Below are 15,746 nucleotides of genomic sequence, written 5' to 3'. Positions count from 1 at the left end.
ATGGATGGATAGATAGAAAGATGGATGGATGGACAGAGTATATGTACTACATGGTATATATATATATATATATATATATCATATCTATCTTTAGTAAATATGTTTACCATATAGTACATAGCATATGGTAAGTAAATGGCTATATATATACAATATATACTATATCTGCTATAAAGTGGATAGATACATTTACCATGTGATAGCTCTGTCTGTACTCTGTGTGTGTATGTGTGGGTAAATGGAAGATAACATCATAAAGGAAGGCACTAACAGCTGAGAGGTCAGGGGTTGGGGAGAGGAGAAGAGGGTTGGCCAGAAAAAGCCTCCTGCACAAAAATCAGTATAGAATGGAATCTTGAAGGAAACCAGGGGAGCCAGGAGACAAGGGGGTAACCAGTGCAAAGGTAAGATGGAATGTATGAAAACCACAGTAAGTTAGGCAGTGTAGATGGATCACCAAATGCATAGGAGAGGAGCATATAGTGTAAGAAGACTGGAACTGTAGAAAGTGGCCAGGTTATGAAGAGCTGTAAATGCCAAACAGGACTTTATATTTTGATCTTGGAAGTAATAGGTAGCCACAGTGGAGCTTACTGAGGAGGTGATAGCATCCTAAGACCCCCACTTTAGGAAAAGCACTTTGGCAGGTGAGTAGAGGGTATGTGATGAGATGTCTCTGAAATCTATACACATAGTAGCAATTTGCTCTTTCTGAACTCAGCATCTTCATGAATGATAGATTCAAAGAAGATGAGTCTAACATGTCAGGTAGCATTTTCTAGATGAGAAAACTTACCCTGAATCGTTTCTTTCCTTATTCATCACAGTCCTGAAGAGCCAGCTCATTCCTGCTTAAGATAAAGGGTGTCCTATTCCAGATGACTGATGCAGTTTATAGAGAGCTTTAGCTTCAGAATTCACTTTTTCCTAACACACCAAAAAGAACAATTCACGTTTATGGAATGTGTTAAAATTTGCAAGGGGCTCACAAGAGGTACATAGACAAGTATCATCATCATCTTTAATTCACTGGTGACACAAGTGAGATTTTGAAAAGGATAAATGGTTTGCATGTGGACACACAACTTGTGAATGTATGAGACCAGGCCTCCTGACTGCCAAGTCCATGGCCCCATCCACAGTGCCACAGTGCCTTTCAGTAGACCTTGGCTTCCAGTGTTTGATCTAAGCAAGGCCAATCTGTTCATTACATAATGTTAGAAGCATCTACTTTAAATTGTCTTTGTAAATGCAGCCCAGCCATTAATGCATAAATGAAACCTAGTCTTTTTTTTTTAATTAAAAGGATATGCCTTTTTTAAAGTGGTTATTTCTTGAGCAAATTTTCAGTTTTCTACATTCATAATTGAAACCATGCATCACCATCTCAAACTAATTTAGATTGGATAAAAAGTTGGAGGAGAATAAATTAAGGATCTTGGTCTTCATTGATCAAACCAGATGACAAGTAGCAGGGTCTTCTCCAAAATTCCTATGAAAATATTTGGCACCCTGTATAGAGGTACAGTGATTACCAGAAACTGTAAGTGTCTGGGAAGGAGGTTGGTGAGAACATGAGAACTAGTGAAATACTTGTAATTTAGAGAGCCAATGTGTAAAATATAAGTATTAAGTTGAAATTAAGAACATTTGCATTCTACACTTCTGAGTTATAGATTTTTTTAAAAAATTAAACTGACTGGAATATATACTATATTGCTTAACTTGAGATCCACTGCCCCTGGGGAGAAATTTCAATTTCTTTCTCTCGTGGACTTACTGAAACAAAGACCAACTTCTATAAAATCGCCAGATTCAAAGACCTTCCAATTCAAATGGCAGGGAAAAAAAGATAGGAAAGAAAAGAAGAGTTAAGCGAAGATCAAAAGGGGACATTGCTGGAAGAAATGACCTGAAGCTGCATTTAAAAAATAAATTACCTTTTTCTGAATGAATGTTTGTCAATTAAGTGACACAAATTGTCAGAAGAGGTGGGGAGGGTGGAGGCAGGAGGCAGATGTTCAAAAATGCTTTGAAGAGAAGCTTTCCAGCCCCTCAGTATCCAGGCTGTGGTCTTGTTGCCTGCCCTTCTTGGTTTCCCCTATCTCAACTTCTTTCATATTTTGTTTGTTGCTCTTCCATTGAAATGTACCTGCCCTTCAAAATCCAAAATGTGGATTAGTTAGTACAAGCAAAAACGATCAATTCTATTATATAATTGGAATGTTCTGTTTTGCATATTTTTAGCCACTTAAGTCTAACAAATGAATAATCTAAATGGGAGAAATTTCTGTACATAGCCCTGTGGATATATTATGCACATTTACACATATCACCCAATTTCCTGTCATGGAATGTTTCTATTATGAGATTTAATTTTCAGAATATGACATTCAAGGATAGAGAATTTTGCTTTGAAAATAGTTTTCAAATTGTCATTTTTGCTACGTGATGTGATTACAGTTTTCTTGATTATATCATATATGTATACATATATGCACATGTATTAACATTATGTGTATATATGTATTCCAATACACATATTTGTGAGTGGATACCTAAAATTTATATCATTGTAGTAGATCAATATGATTGCTATATGAGCTACTTATTTTTCTGGTTCTAGTAATTATTTACTTAGAATTACAGATGAAAAGCCCCTGTGATGGCTGCTGCTGTCCATGCAGAACCACTGCCTACAATACTTTTTTGTGGTGACCCCCGGTGATTAAGTAAGAGTAGTAGCACTTTGATAAATTGCATTTTTCTTTCTCACTCTGTAATAGCAAGTTCTCTAATCTTTTCTGTTAAAAAAATGTAATGATTAATTCTGGGGGAGATTTGTATATCTTTACATTTTATTCTCATATAGTTGTTTTTTCTTTATTACCCCCATATATCCTTTTGAAATTTTTACTTTATTCTGTGCTTAACACCAAAAAAGTGGAGGGGGGCTTTCCATATATAAAATAAAACAGAAAAAGATGATTAAAACCAAACCTGTAAATTTCTGTTATATATAGCTTCCTTTTCTTAAAAGGGATATAATAAGTTCAAGATGTTATTTTCAAAACTGTCATCTTCTCTGTGTTTCCTTCTGCATGTCCTTTGATTTTCCTCCGTATGTTTTCTTTTAAACACTTCAATGACACTCCTTTCTTCTTTGGATGATGAGGTGGGGGTGGATGGTATTATTACTAGTCTACCCCTCTCCCCAAAGCCCCATTACATTGAATAAAAGATAAGCAAAAATTTAATAACAAATATTCATAATCACACAAAATTAATCTATACACTGGCCATGTCTGAAAGTGTATATCTTGTTCTGCATGCTGAATCCATCACTCTTCTCTCAGGGTCTGAGGGGCTTGCTACATCGTTGGTCCTCACACATTGTGATGAGTCATTCATTGATGGGAGTTATTAAATCTTAGGAAATCATTTCCTTTACATTGTTGTAGTTATCATAGAGCTTATTCATGCCCTACTCAACTCACTCTGCATCAGTTTGTGTAAGGTTTCTCTGAAATTGTCCTACCCCAAGCCTCTCTTGGTCATTGTTTGGATTTTGATGGCTCCGAGTCAGTATGAATTCTATTCTGGTCAGAAACTCTGAGGGTCTTCCCATCCCAGATTGACTTTTTTATGAAGGCAAATTAGACCATCTTTCACCTTAATTCTTACCCAGCCTTTAATTCCTGAATGGATGTTGCCTCAGACAAAGTGAAACCTCAAAAAGCCCTTAGCTTAAAAAGTCCAGGGTCTCCCACTGACTCCTATGACTTTGGAGGAGATAGTGAGGCCGATGCTCAGCTCTGCCTCACTTCAATCCAAGTCAAGACATCACTTCTGGTGTCATTGGTCCTCTTTGAAAACAATCGCAGCAATCATCTCTTTTGTCATTTCTAATGGCACAATAATATTCCATCAGATTCATAGGCCATCGGTGTCCCCTTTTGTTTCTAGTTCTTGGCTCCACAAAACAAAAGGAGCTGCTATTGACATTCTTGTACCTGTAGGTCCTTTACCTCCTTCTGCTATAAACCCAGTAGTTACCTATGCATAAGTCAGTTGTAGTATCTGATCCTCTGCATAGCATTTATGTGTGTTATGTGTTTTATGTTATGCGTGTCTTTGAGAATTCAAGTTTTCAAAGAAAAAAAGACTATTAGAAGCAAAGGATCAAGTCAACAAGCAGGCGCTAGGCTAAGTGTGGGGAACCCCAAGAAAGGCAAAAGTCGGCCTGTCTTCAGGGAGCTCCCATTTCTTGCAGAAAGTGAGATTATGGCTGAGATCTGAAGGAAGGAGGCTGAAGCAAAGAGGGAGAGGAATCCAGACATGGGAGACAGCCAAGAAGATGCCCAGAGTCGGGAGGAAGAGGAAGAAGTCCAGTTTTAGTAGATCACAAGAGTTACATGGGGGAGAGGAAAGGTCGGTAGGGCATTAAAAAAACACTTGATATGACTGAAAAATGATTCTGTGACCACCTGTAAAAGAAAGTATGTTGAATTTACCTTGTTCCAGAGTCGTCCATTAAAACATCAAACATAGATAGGATCCAGATTTGATCTTTTTTAAATTTCTCCAAGACTATTTATAAATGATGAAAAATTACATTGAAAACTACATTGAAAAATAGTTGAGAAGTCTCGCAGTTTTGGCCAGCTTCACAGCTCAGGTTTATTGCCTATGTAATTGATACAATCAACTGTACAGTAAGTGGTTATTTGGAAACCTACATAACTAGAATCTCCTTTTAGATGCTGTTTCACTTATATCTGTAAATATGTCTACACATAGTATGTGAATATAGAAATTCTGGGATTTTTCATTTCTTCTGTCCTACATGCAATGAGATACTTGTTATATTTGGGGGGGAAAGTAGAGTAAAAAAAGAAAGAAATATTGAATGCTTTTGTTTCTGTATGTTTTGTCTTTTGTTTGTTGTATAATCTAGGTTCTATGTTCTGTTAAAATGTGTAGTAAAAATATCACGGGAAAGAAAGAGACAAGGCCTTTTTTTCTTGTTATTCTGACACACTTGGCTTTAAAAGGACCTAAGCTCAAATGTTTCAGCAATTTAGAATTAAATTGAATTGTGGTTTTGAGTACCCTGATAGTCTTGTGTTTGGCAATGATATGAATCCATGAAACAACTTTAAAATCTACTTTGCATCATTAAATTCATTTAATGCTTCATAATAGGTGTTTAAGTAAGTTTAAGTACCCCATATTTTCTGGGGAACTTGGTTCTTCTTATGAACAGCAAAGCAATTTATTTTTAAAATGTTGCCTCAAGGTTGATTTTAATTCAGACACTTTTACTGGAATTGTACAGGAAGCTATGTCGCAGCATATTATAACACTATTAGTTCAGTTTTTTTGAAAGCTGAATCTTTTGTCCATTGAGATACTGAGATACTGGAAAATATTTTAAGAATTGTATGGAACACATACCAAAGGAGGTATTTGAGCCAATATGGTCAATATAGCCCTAACGTTCTCAAAGCTGCTAATCAACCTAACGTTTAATTTTCTCTAAAAATGTTATAATCACTGGAGGACTATTGACAGAGAAGTCATTGTTTGAACCACCCTAATGTCACTACGGTGTCATGTCACCATAGTGGGGATTAGAATGCAGTATATAGAGCATTCAAGGGATGTCTGTGTGGTTTTTCCATGCAAGATATATTAAACTCCCCTGGAAACTTCCAGTGACATATGTGACTCAACGCTGAAGGAGGATCCTTTGTGGCCCACTCTGGGATGACTGAAAGCAGCCTTTGTCTTGTGGGGAAGGAAGTGATCAACTGCATCAGGGAGGACTGAGCACTAAAGGAGTCTCCCACGTAGTAGACTTTAAAGAGAATGAATCTTCCATCTGTCTCTCTCTTCCATCCTCTCTTCAGAATAAGTAGTAAGATTCCCTTTCTCTATTTTCCTGTGAGGAGTGGGGGGGGAGAATGGGAGCATTCTCTCACTCCAGCAGAAATGGCACCTAAGAGCATGCGGCAGTGGACATGTGTGCTACCCATATATTCCTGTTTCTTGGCGTTGGGCCTTTCACTGAGCATAAGTAACTGAATAGCCAACCTATGATGGACATTTCCAGCCTTGGAGGTAGCCATAGGATCATAGTTTAGAAGGGACCTCAGAGGTCATCCACTCCATCCACCTCATTCCATAGATAAAGTTACTGAAACCTGGGAGAGGTTAATACTTCCCCAAGGTCATATACATAGTAAATGTGAAATGTAGGATTTGAATTCATGCCTTCCCTCTCTGGGGTCAGTGTTTTTTCTACTGTACCACAAGAGTTGTCACTTTATTGGTACTAGTTACACTTTAGGAGGAGCCCCAGTAATTGCTATAGTTCCTGAAAATGACCACCAGCATGCTAGGCCTGACTTGCCAGAAGACATGGGCCTGGAGGAAACTGTATAAAGAGGGCAGAACTAAGGAGGAAGTTGATTCACTGCTGATTGAACAGGCTCACAAAAGGCTTCATGTTGTGATGTTTTAAATAGCCTTCAGGGAGGGTAGAACAGTGATCATATAATACTTTTGCTGCCTATTTCACATCTTTGTCAGTGGGCACACACGATTCTTTTGTCTTAAACAATCATTTTGTCTAGAGGAAAGAGCTTTCCCATACCTGTTCTGTCACTGCACCCTAAAGGGTCTGCTGGGCCTTTCCACCTGACTTGAAATTTCAAGTTCCTATGAGTTGTCTCTCCCTGTTAGAATGTTAGCTCTTTGAACTGTCTTGATTTTCTATTTGTGTTCTCCAGTGTTTACCATCATACTTTGTACATAGCACACAATTAATGCTTTTTGTTTATTTCTATTGTACACAAAGTGCCATTCTAGTTCCTTTGGAGGGGATCCTAAACATGAACCAAACCTAACCTTTAAGTGGTTCTCTTTGGGGCTTGTGAGCAAGAGGTTAAAGAGTCAATGTGTGTGTGTGTGTGTGTGTGTGTGTGTGTGTGTGTGTTTTGTGAGCAGGCTTAAATTCTCACTAGACAACCTAGCTTCCCTCAGGATTAAACCCAATCTGAGTATGTGGGTTCAGATTTGACAGGACCTCCCCTTCACTGGAAGACGGGGAGGGCAAGCATCTTAGCCTCTCAGGGCCAAGCAACAGCCATGCATTTACTGCATCATCAGGATTGTTTACATTATAGTGGAGGTGGTGGATAAGAGAAAACTAGTAAAAAAAAAAAATTAGAACAAAATTATATTTTATGTAGATTTTGGCTCAAATAGGATCTATTAAGTGAAAATGATTTCTTTTCCTGTGTTCTCATAATAATTCTAGAAGTTTTGATGTGCTCCTATATTTTTCTTCATGAATATTCATAACATAGAAGACCTACCCATCTGATTCAAACAGTTTTAAAGGTATTTAAATTGCCCCCAGCAGTTTGATAATAATGACAGTTTAAATTCTGGATACTCTAGGTCTCAAGGGTCCCCAGCTTTTGAGAAGAAATTAGCATATTGTTCAATACATTTGTTTAACAATGACTTTGTTATCATTCCTTTCTATTTTAGATATTGTTCTTAACATCATACATGTATTGCTTTTATTTTCAATTTTCCGAAGGAGCATTTTTCCAAAAGAGAAATAATGATTGTTTTTTCAATTAAATCAAAGGGGTTACTGCTTTAGCAATATTTTGGAATATTTTAATTCAATTCAATATATGCATGTTTAGGGAGTTCCTCTTGTTTAGCCAGAACAGTATTATACTTTGAAGAAGATCTTTTTTTAACTTTATCTTTTCCCTACCAGATATTAACAAGGAGTTGCTTGACAGGAAAGCACCAGAAAATGAAGAATATTTCTGGCATCTTTCTTCAAATGCTCTTTTCAGTGATTTTCTGGACTCCACAGACAGAAATTATGTCATCAGCTTATCAGCCAAACTTTCAACAGATGAAATACCAGCGGTAAGAGTAGGAAAGATGGGATAAAGGTGAAATTGACCATTGTGATATGTTATCTTAAGAAGAGATTTAATGCTCTGAAAAAGTAACAGATTTCCCTAAAGACTGTTGTTGTCAGTGCCAGCAGAGGACACATTCTTTCCCTTTCTCTTTCGGTGCCCACTTAGATTTATAGGATGTCTGAGAGAAAAAGGGCCCAAGATGTGAACCAGGGTTAGCTGCGTCTAATCCAGGGTTTATTTGTCTGTGCCAAATCAGATCTCTCAATAGCACAAGGTCTAAGAAAAGGGTGTGCAATCTTACATCTTATCAGACTTGATGTGTATGTATATATACATATATATTTATATATGTACATATAATATATGTATATATGAATGACATGTAGTACATATATCATGTGTAATATATGTGGTGTATGACATGTAAGCCATGTGTTACATGATATATGATTGATATTATATAACATATATGCTATGTCATTGTATTAATAATATATTAAAATTTGGGGCCTTCAGGGAAAATTAACATGTCAATTATTATCCTAGATCAGGTAATTTGACAATAGATCCAGAATGGATTCAATAAACATTTTAAAAGGCTACAATAAAATGAATGCTGTCAAAAAGAATGTTCTGAGAAAAGTTACTTTTTAATTTAATGATAACTTATTATACTTTTCCAGTACAGTGGATGACTTTGCCATGCAATGGAAAAACGGATGACCTAGGTGTTAGGAGACATGATGAGTCCTAGTTCTGCAGTCAAGTAGCTCTGTGACCTTGGATAGCTCATTTAATTTGAACTTCAGTGTCCTCATCTCTAAAATAAGGATGATAGTTGTATCACTTCACAGGGCAGTTGCGAGAACCACATGAAATAATGTATGTCAAGCACTTTGTAAAATGTTATTAAATAGAATCACAGAATCTCTGAGTTGGAAGGAGCCTTAGAGACTATTTAGTTCAACTCATCTAACAAAAAGAATCCATTCTATAAAACCCCTGGGAGGTGACCATCAGCCATGTCTGGAATACATCCAGTAAGGGGGAACGCTCCCCAACTCCCAAGTCAGTCCATTACACTATTGGGTAGCTTTAGGATTTGTGAGGTTTTTTTCCCCTTTTATCAAGCCTAAATTTATGTCTTTGCAATTTCCACCTCCTAGTTCTACCCTCTGGCATCAAAAGAATAATTCTTATCCCTCTTCATCATTTGAGCTCCTCAGATGCATGATACCTACCATATCTGCCTTAAATCTTCTTTTCTCTATCCTATTTTCTTGTGGCATGTTGAGAACATTCACCATCCTCATTGTCTTCCTCTAGAGGATCACTTATTGATTGTTGTCCTTCTTAAAATGGAGTACCCCAAACTGAACGTTAACCCTCTTTAAGTGTCCTCTGACCAGGACAAAGTATAATGGGACTGTCCTGTATGCCCCACGTCTTAGAAACTATGCCTCTCTTAATGTTAGCTCTTGGTTACCATATCAAAATTATCCATTTTGTATTTTATAGTGTTCTGTATCTCTTGTTTGGTCATAAATTCTTCTCTTCTCCATAGATCTGAGAGGTAAACTATTCTTTGTCCTCCTAGTTTGCTTATGGTATCACTCTTTATGTCTCAATCATATACCCATTTTGACCTTCTTTTGGTATATGGCGTGAGATGTTGGTTTATGCCTAGCTTCTGCCATATTGTCTTCTGGTTTTCACAGTAGTTTTTGCCGGATAGCTGGAGTCTTTGGGTTTATCAAACAGTAAATTACTGTAGTCATTTCCTACTTTGTCTTGTGTACCAAATCTGTTCTATTGATCCATCACTCTGTTTCTTAGTCAGTAAATATAATATGTAAATATATTACATATAGTAATTATGTGTATGTATATGTGTATATGTTATTAAACCTTAATCACTGAACGACTGTTGCCTCAGTCAAACTGAGACCTGTTAAAGACCTTAGCTTGAAAAGGTACTGCATCTTGTACCATCTTGAGTTGTCCTGCTCCACATCCAGCCACTGGACTCAGATGGCTTTGGAGGAAAAAATAAGGCTGGTCTTTGCCCATCTCTCCCTCACTTAAGTCGAATTAACTTGTGTGTCATGGCCTCACTTCCCTGATGTCATGGTCCTCTTCGAGAATAAAGGACAAAGTATCAGCAGCACACAGCAGTTACCATATCACACTGTTGACCCACACAGAACTTTCAGTTCACTAAAATTCTCCATAGTTTTTCAGATGGATGTCTGAAAAAATAAACATAATGTTTATTTTTTGGAATCCAAGTAAGGATTTACTTTTGGGTTCAAGTAATGTAAATTATTGCAATGATAATAATCTTTGAATTTGAAAAGGAAAAGAAATTACCTAATGGTCTGACCTATTTCTTGTGGTTGTAAATTAGTTAGCTAATATGACTTAGTAGTAAATTCCAGTCTTGACTGGAGTTAAAAGTATAGGGTAGCGTGTTCACTTTCCCTCTTCAAATGCATTTTTTGGTAATTATTTTAGAATGCTCCTCCATTAATGTCTTACTCTAACGCCTCATCATGGAATTGAGGTGACATTCACAGGCTAGACCAGGGAATTCTGAAGTTCTAGCAGGTAGGCCCTACCAGCCAGGCTGAAGAACCTTTGGTCCTGGGCTGGACAGTAGACTGAATAAATATCTGCCATTCAGGGGTCAGCCTTGCAATGTTTAGAAAGTCTCTGTGATCAGAAAAAGTTGACAATGAAGTAATGAAAAAAATTAAGCCACATCCATGAAGTCAGTCCATTAAAGATAAAGAGGACTTGTTGACCTCGTTGGTGAAATAGAGTAACGACTCTGATGAAATCGTGGATCTTTGGAAGTATTGTTATATTGAGGAATATCAGGGGCTTATAAAAGACTGAATGTGGCCTGGGTGTGAGGATCAGTCAGCAATGCAGATGTCACCAGAGCCTCCTCTTTGTCTGAGGTCACTGGTGCTGAGAGCTGCAGTCCTCTCCACTCGTATTTGAGGCCTTGCCAGCTTGTGTAGGACCTGTCAGAGTTTGTGTGCTGATGTATTTGATGTATTTGAAGAGTTCTCAGTCTCACCCTTTGTAGGATGAAGCATTAGATTTTAGTGTAGCATTATCTGTCACTAGAACCTTCAAGCCAAATAAAGACTAGGAGGAATCCTGATCCTACTCCCCTCCTATTATTGTCACAAAGGTGAAATCAGACTAATATAAACATTAAGGACAGTCTTGAATAGGAAAAGATGCCACAACATGTAAGGGTTTATGTGCAAGGACTGAAGGCTGCCATAAGGTTTCCTTGATTTAGGCTGTTACCAGAACATGAAAAAACCTTAGACCTTTTTATAAAAAGAAATACTCTTAATGAACTACTGAATTGTTTAATCCCTTCTAGTCCCAGTCCTGTCTGGACTAACTAAAGTCTGGGCAGACTAAAACACTATGTCACCTGGACAAGTCCATCTTCCTACGGATCTGTCTTCTCAACCTGTGATAACTCATATTTGGGTCAGGTCTATCTTACTATGTACATTTTGCTCACAGATATGGAGGAAAGTAAGGTTCAGAGATATGGAGTGACTTGCCCAGAGTCACAGTTATAGAACACAGTTCCCAGAACAAATCCCCTTAATGAAAGGCCTCACCCAAGGACCTAGAAGGCCCCTTGTGGCCTCAAGGCCTCAGGTTTCCCACCCCTGGACCAGACGATTTCTATTATGATAACAGTTTTCCAGACCCTCTCAGTGCTGGAGTCATGGAATATACTGATTTGAGTACCCTAAGGCAGAAGCTTCAAACTCAAGGCTCAGTTGCGGACTAAAAAGCTCCAGAAGCTTCAACCAAATTAGGATGTAATTGGGAAATAAATCTTTAACAAATCTAAAAATACAATACAACCTAGATAATGTTAATTTGTGATTTTCTAAGTCAATGTATCTCAGCAGGGATCTATTTCTATTTGAGTTTGACACTAGTACCCTAAAGACAACTGAAGTGATGACAATGTTTTTGTATGACTGTTAAAAAAAAATACACAGAGAAGTAATGAGGACAGTTCATATGTATAGCTCCTGAATGTCTTCTCCAATGTAGAATTTCCAGGGGCCTCTACCTGGGCCTCATCCTGGGAAGACCATGTAGCATTTCTTTCTCTGTTAAATAACAGATTTTTACTAAGTAAGAAGTGTTTCCTTAAATAAGACTTATCAGCCCTGATATAATTATCTAGGCAATGGCACTGGAACAGAGACCCAGGAATAAGGGACAGAGTTGGCACTGGGTTCTAATTAGCCCTTTGGTCTACACACTATCCCCAACTCTTGGGAATCCCCCAAGTTTCTTCTCTCTGGATCCTGGTTCGGGGCTCCTGCAGGCTAAACTCATCACCTTTCCATGCAAAGGATATCTGTGATTTGGTTCTAAAACATAACCCATAACTTGGACAATTGAAATTTCTCTGACAGATCATTTCTTAAAGCAGCCTTGCTGCCCCGTGGGTTTCTACATTGGTTACGTTTCTCATGTTTTGATTCCCAAGAAGTGTCCAAGGGTTTGTTGGGTCCTTCATTTCCCTCATTTCCTTCTTCTGCTCAGTCTTCAGGAGAGAGGATGAACTGCCATTCTCCTCCTCCTTTTTCAAGGCCTGCTTCCTCTCTGTACTGTAGCTCACAGTCCCATTCTTGCTTAATTCCTTAGGCCCGTTTGGACGGATGCGTTACCAATCCAGTGGAAGAAAGGCAAAATCCTCCGTTGGGCTTTTGTCTCTCCTTCTGACTGTTCATATTCTCCAGATACTAGGGCTTTAGGTCTCTCCTGACATTGGTAATCCCTTCCAAGGGTTTCACTTTAACTAGTCCTTCCCAAAGCTGTCAATGTAGAGTGTGAGGCCACCATGGAAGAGTCAGAGGCCAGGGTTTACCTGCACAATTTCTAGGGATTCCTCTGCTATTTCCTTGTTTTTCTTTTTCAACTTACAGATTCAATGGTGTCAAAAAAGTTCAAGTCTTCTTGGAGCATTATCACATTGCATAGTTTGTCCCTAAAGAGAGAGATTTTGATCCATCCAAGATGTCAGAGGTGGTGGGCAGATGGTGTGACAAAATCACAGAGATAACATCCTTTGTTAAGCACTGTCCAAGAGCTGCTTTTAAAAAGATGGGAGAAAAAATAGGGAAGTTTCCTTGATGTGCTGAATGACAACGTGGGTTCTAACAAGTCCTTGATGTTACTTTTATGGAAAACCAGCATTTTAAATGGTGCAGATAGATAGAAATAATCAGCACTTGACTATTTTGTGATAGTTTGATTGCTTGAAATTTTCCTTCCAAGGGTGACAGAAATGGATTTAAATAAATAATATCACTTTGGTCATTGTTTTGTGCTGAAGAGCAAAATACGTTCATCAGTTAATCTACTTCATCACATGCTGTTCTCCTTTCCTGGGGTACCTTTGTCAAAAAACAAGAAAGGGTATGATTCCTTTTCAAATGATCAAATGGTTCTTTTTCAAATCATTTCCCTTTCTTTCACGATTGCTCCAAACTCACCTCCAGGATACCTTTTCAGATTGGATGTAGGTCCAATCACATTTCATCTTTTGTTCTCTGCATATCCATTATCAGTTAATACCTAAGTTTTCCCTGACCCTGCCTTTCCTTCCCTTTCCAATTCCTCTCAACTCAAGATAATTTTTCCCTCCTCAAATGTTCTTTTAGCACTATCTGGATCTAGTGAATACCCATATCACATCCTACCTTGCATCATATGTATGTGTGAATCTACCTAATCTCTTACTGGATTATGCATTTTGGGAGGATAGAGACTTTGTTCATTTTCATCTTTTCTATCCCCAATTCTTTGCACATATCACACACTTGTAATGCTTTTTGAATTGAATTGAGACAATTTTTTCCCCTGGGACTTATGGGAATTATTTAATATATTTATAACTATATCTCATAGGCTTACTAACCATTCATTCAAAAATATTTGTTAAATACCTACTACATGCAGAATGTTATACTGAAGGAAATTTAAACGAAGTTCTCTAGGAGCTTGCCATATAAAAAGGGAAGTGACATGTGCTGATAACAATAAATTGTAAATGGGAATGGAACTTAAGTGCATTAGAGAGGGATACAATGCAAACTCCCAGGAGGAAAAGATAAGTCCTTACTAAGGAGATTAGGGAAGGTTTCACAAAGAAAGTAGCATTGAAGGAGGATTTGGGAGGATGGGTAGGATTTCAGCAGGAGAAAATGAGGCTTAGGCCATTATGAGCATAGGAAACTTTGGGGGCACAAAGACATTCTTGTTTTTGTGAGTATATACGTACATACATCTTTGTAAATCCTTAGTAAGTATGATTGGCTTAAGGACTTCTTGAATTACTTTATGTTTCCTTCCCATTCTTTTCTCTCTCCTTATTCTTGTTCCTCTGCTTCTGGCCTGCTTCTCCCTCGACTCATTCACCTTATGTCCATAAGAAGTTCTTTTAGGGGCACCAGGAAGGACTCCATGCCTGCCCTGTAGTGGCTCCACTATGTGCCAAAGGTCTTTGAATGAAGTAACCCCTGAAGTGGGAGTCATTCATTATCCAGTGTAGGATGGATGGGGGTCATTAGAGGAGAGAGGAGGGAATCATGACTTTCTTGGACCTGTTAGAAGAGACCCCAGAAGTCATCTAGTCTAATTTGTACTTGAACAAGGTTCTGCTTTGCAGTATCCTCAGGAGGTGTTCTTTCCTGGCTTTTTGAAAAGCTTCCAGAGTCAGTGTAGCATAGTGGATGGATTGCTAGACCTGTAGTTAGGAGAGTCCTGTGTTCAAGTCCTGAATCTGACAATTACTATCTGTGTAGCTGTCAGGGGGTCAGACTTAATGGCCTCCAAGATGTCTTGAACTGATGATTGTGTCAGATCAAATGATACCACGTAAACAAATGGCAGCTATTATTACTGTTATTTTTCTAGGTGCTGTACCATCTTTTTAATTCCTCGATGTCTGCTTTTAGTTTTTTTGTTAATTTTTTTTTCATTTAACAAAAATTTATTTCCTCTCCCTTTAACCTCATCTTCCCCACTTGAAAAAGCAAAACGAAGAGAGCCCCTATAACAAATAATATTTAAGCAGAACAAAGTCCTCTACTGGCCATGTTAAAAAAAAATAAATGTCTCAGGCTGTACTCTGGGTCCATCACCTCTGTCAAATGGGTAGCATGTTTCATCGTGGGTCCTCTGGATTTCTGGTTGGTCATGTTCTGAGTTTTGATTGTTCAAGTCTTTCAAAGTTGGTTTGTCTTTATACTGTCATTATATATATTGTTCACCTGCTTCTGCTCACTTAACTCTGCATCAGTCCACACAAATTTTCCCAGGTTTCTCAGAAACCAATACTCTTCATCAGTTCTTATAGTACAATAATATTTCATTACATTCATGTGCCATAGTTTGTTTAGCTATTCCCCAATGATGGACAGGACATTTCTTAAGTTTTCAGTTGCTTGATACCACAAAAAGAACTGCTATAAATATTCCTGTACATCTGGATCTTTTTCTTCTTTCTTTGACCTCTTTGGGGTACAGGCCTAGTAGGAGTATTACTGAGTCAAAGGGTATGCGTGTGTTCTTTTTAATATGAGTATAATTGACAATCCTTTTTCTTGCCTAGGAAATCATTTCTATGCAGAAACGGCGTGAAGCAGCTCGGCATGCCCTAATGGGAAAGGTTCCACCAGATTGCACTATCCTATTTCAAAGGTAAAGTAAATTTTTATACCAAGT

The 15,746-nt window shown here is 37.9% G+C and overlaps 1 protein-coding gene across 1 annotated transcript in view; it reads left to right on the top strand.

The window, feature by feature from the left end:
* LRGUK (leucine rich repeats and guanylate kinase domain containing) overlaps positions 1 to 15,746 on the top strand; it is a 118,651-nt gene that overhangs the window by 74,366 nt on the left and 28,539 nt on the right. Inside the window, exons 16-17 of the mRNA XM_072652710.1 lie at positions 7,802 to 7,959; positions 15,634 to 15,722. Of these exons, the coding sequence (XP_072508811.1) occupies positions 7,802 to 7,959; positions 15,634 to 15,722 (247 nt within the window). The remainder of the gene's footprint in view (positions 1 to 7,801; positions 7,960 to 15,633; positions 15,723 to 15,746) is intronic.

Source organism: Notamacropus eugenii, chromosome 3 (genome assembly GCF_028372415.1).
Source record: "Notamacropus eugenii isolate mMacEug1 chromosome 3, mMacEug1.pri_v2, whole genome shotgun sequence".
NCBI lineage: Eukaryota > Metazoa > Chordata > Mammalia > Diprotodontia > Macropodidae > Notamacropus > Notamacropus eugenii.
The sequence above is the reverse complement of the archived record's forward strand: the minus strand, read 5'-3'. Positions and strand labels throughout refer to the sequence as shown.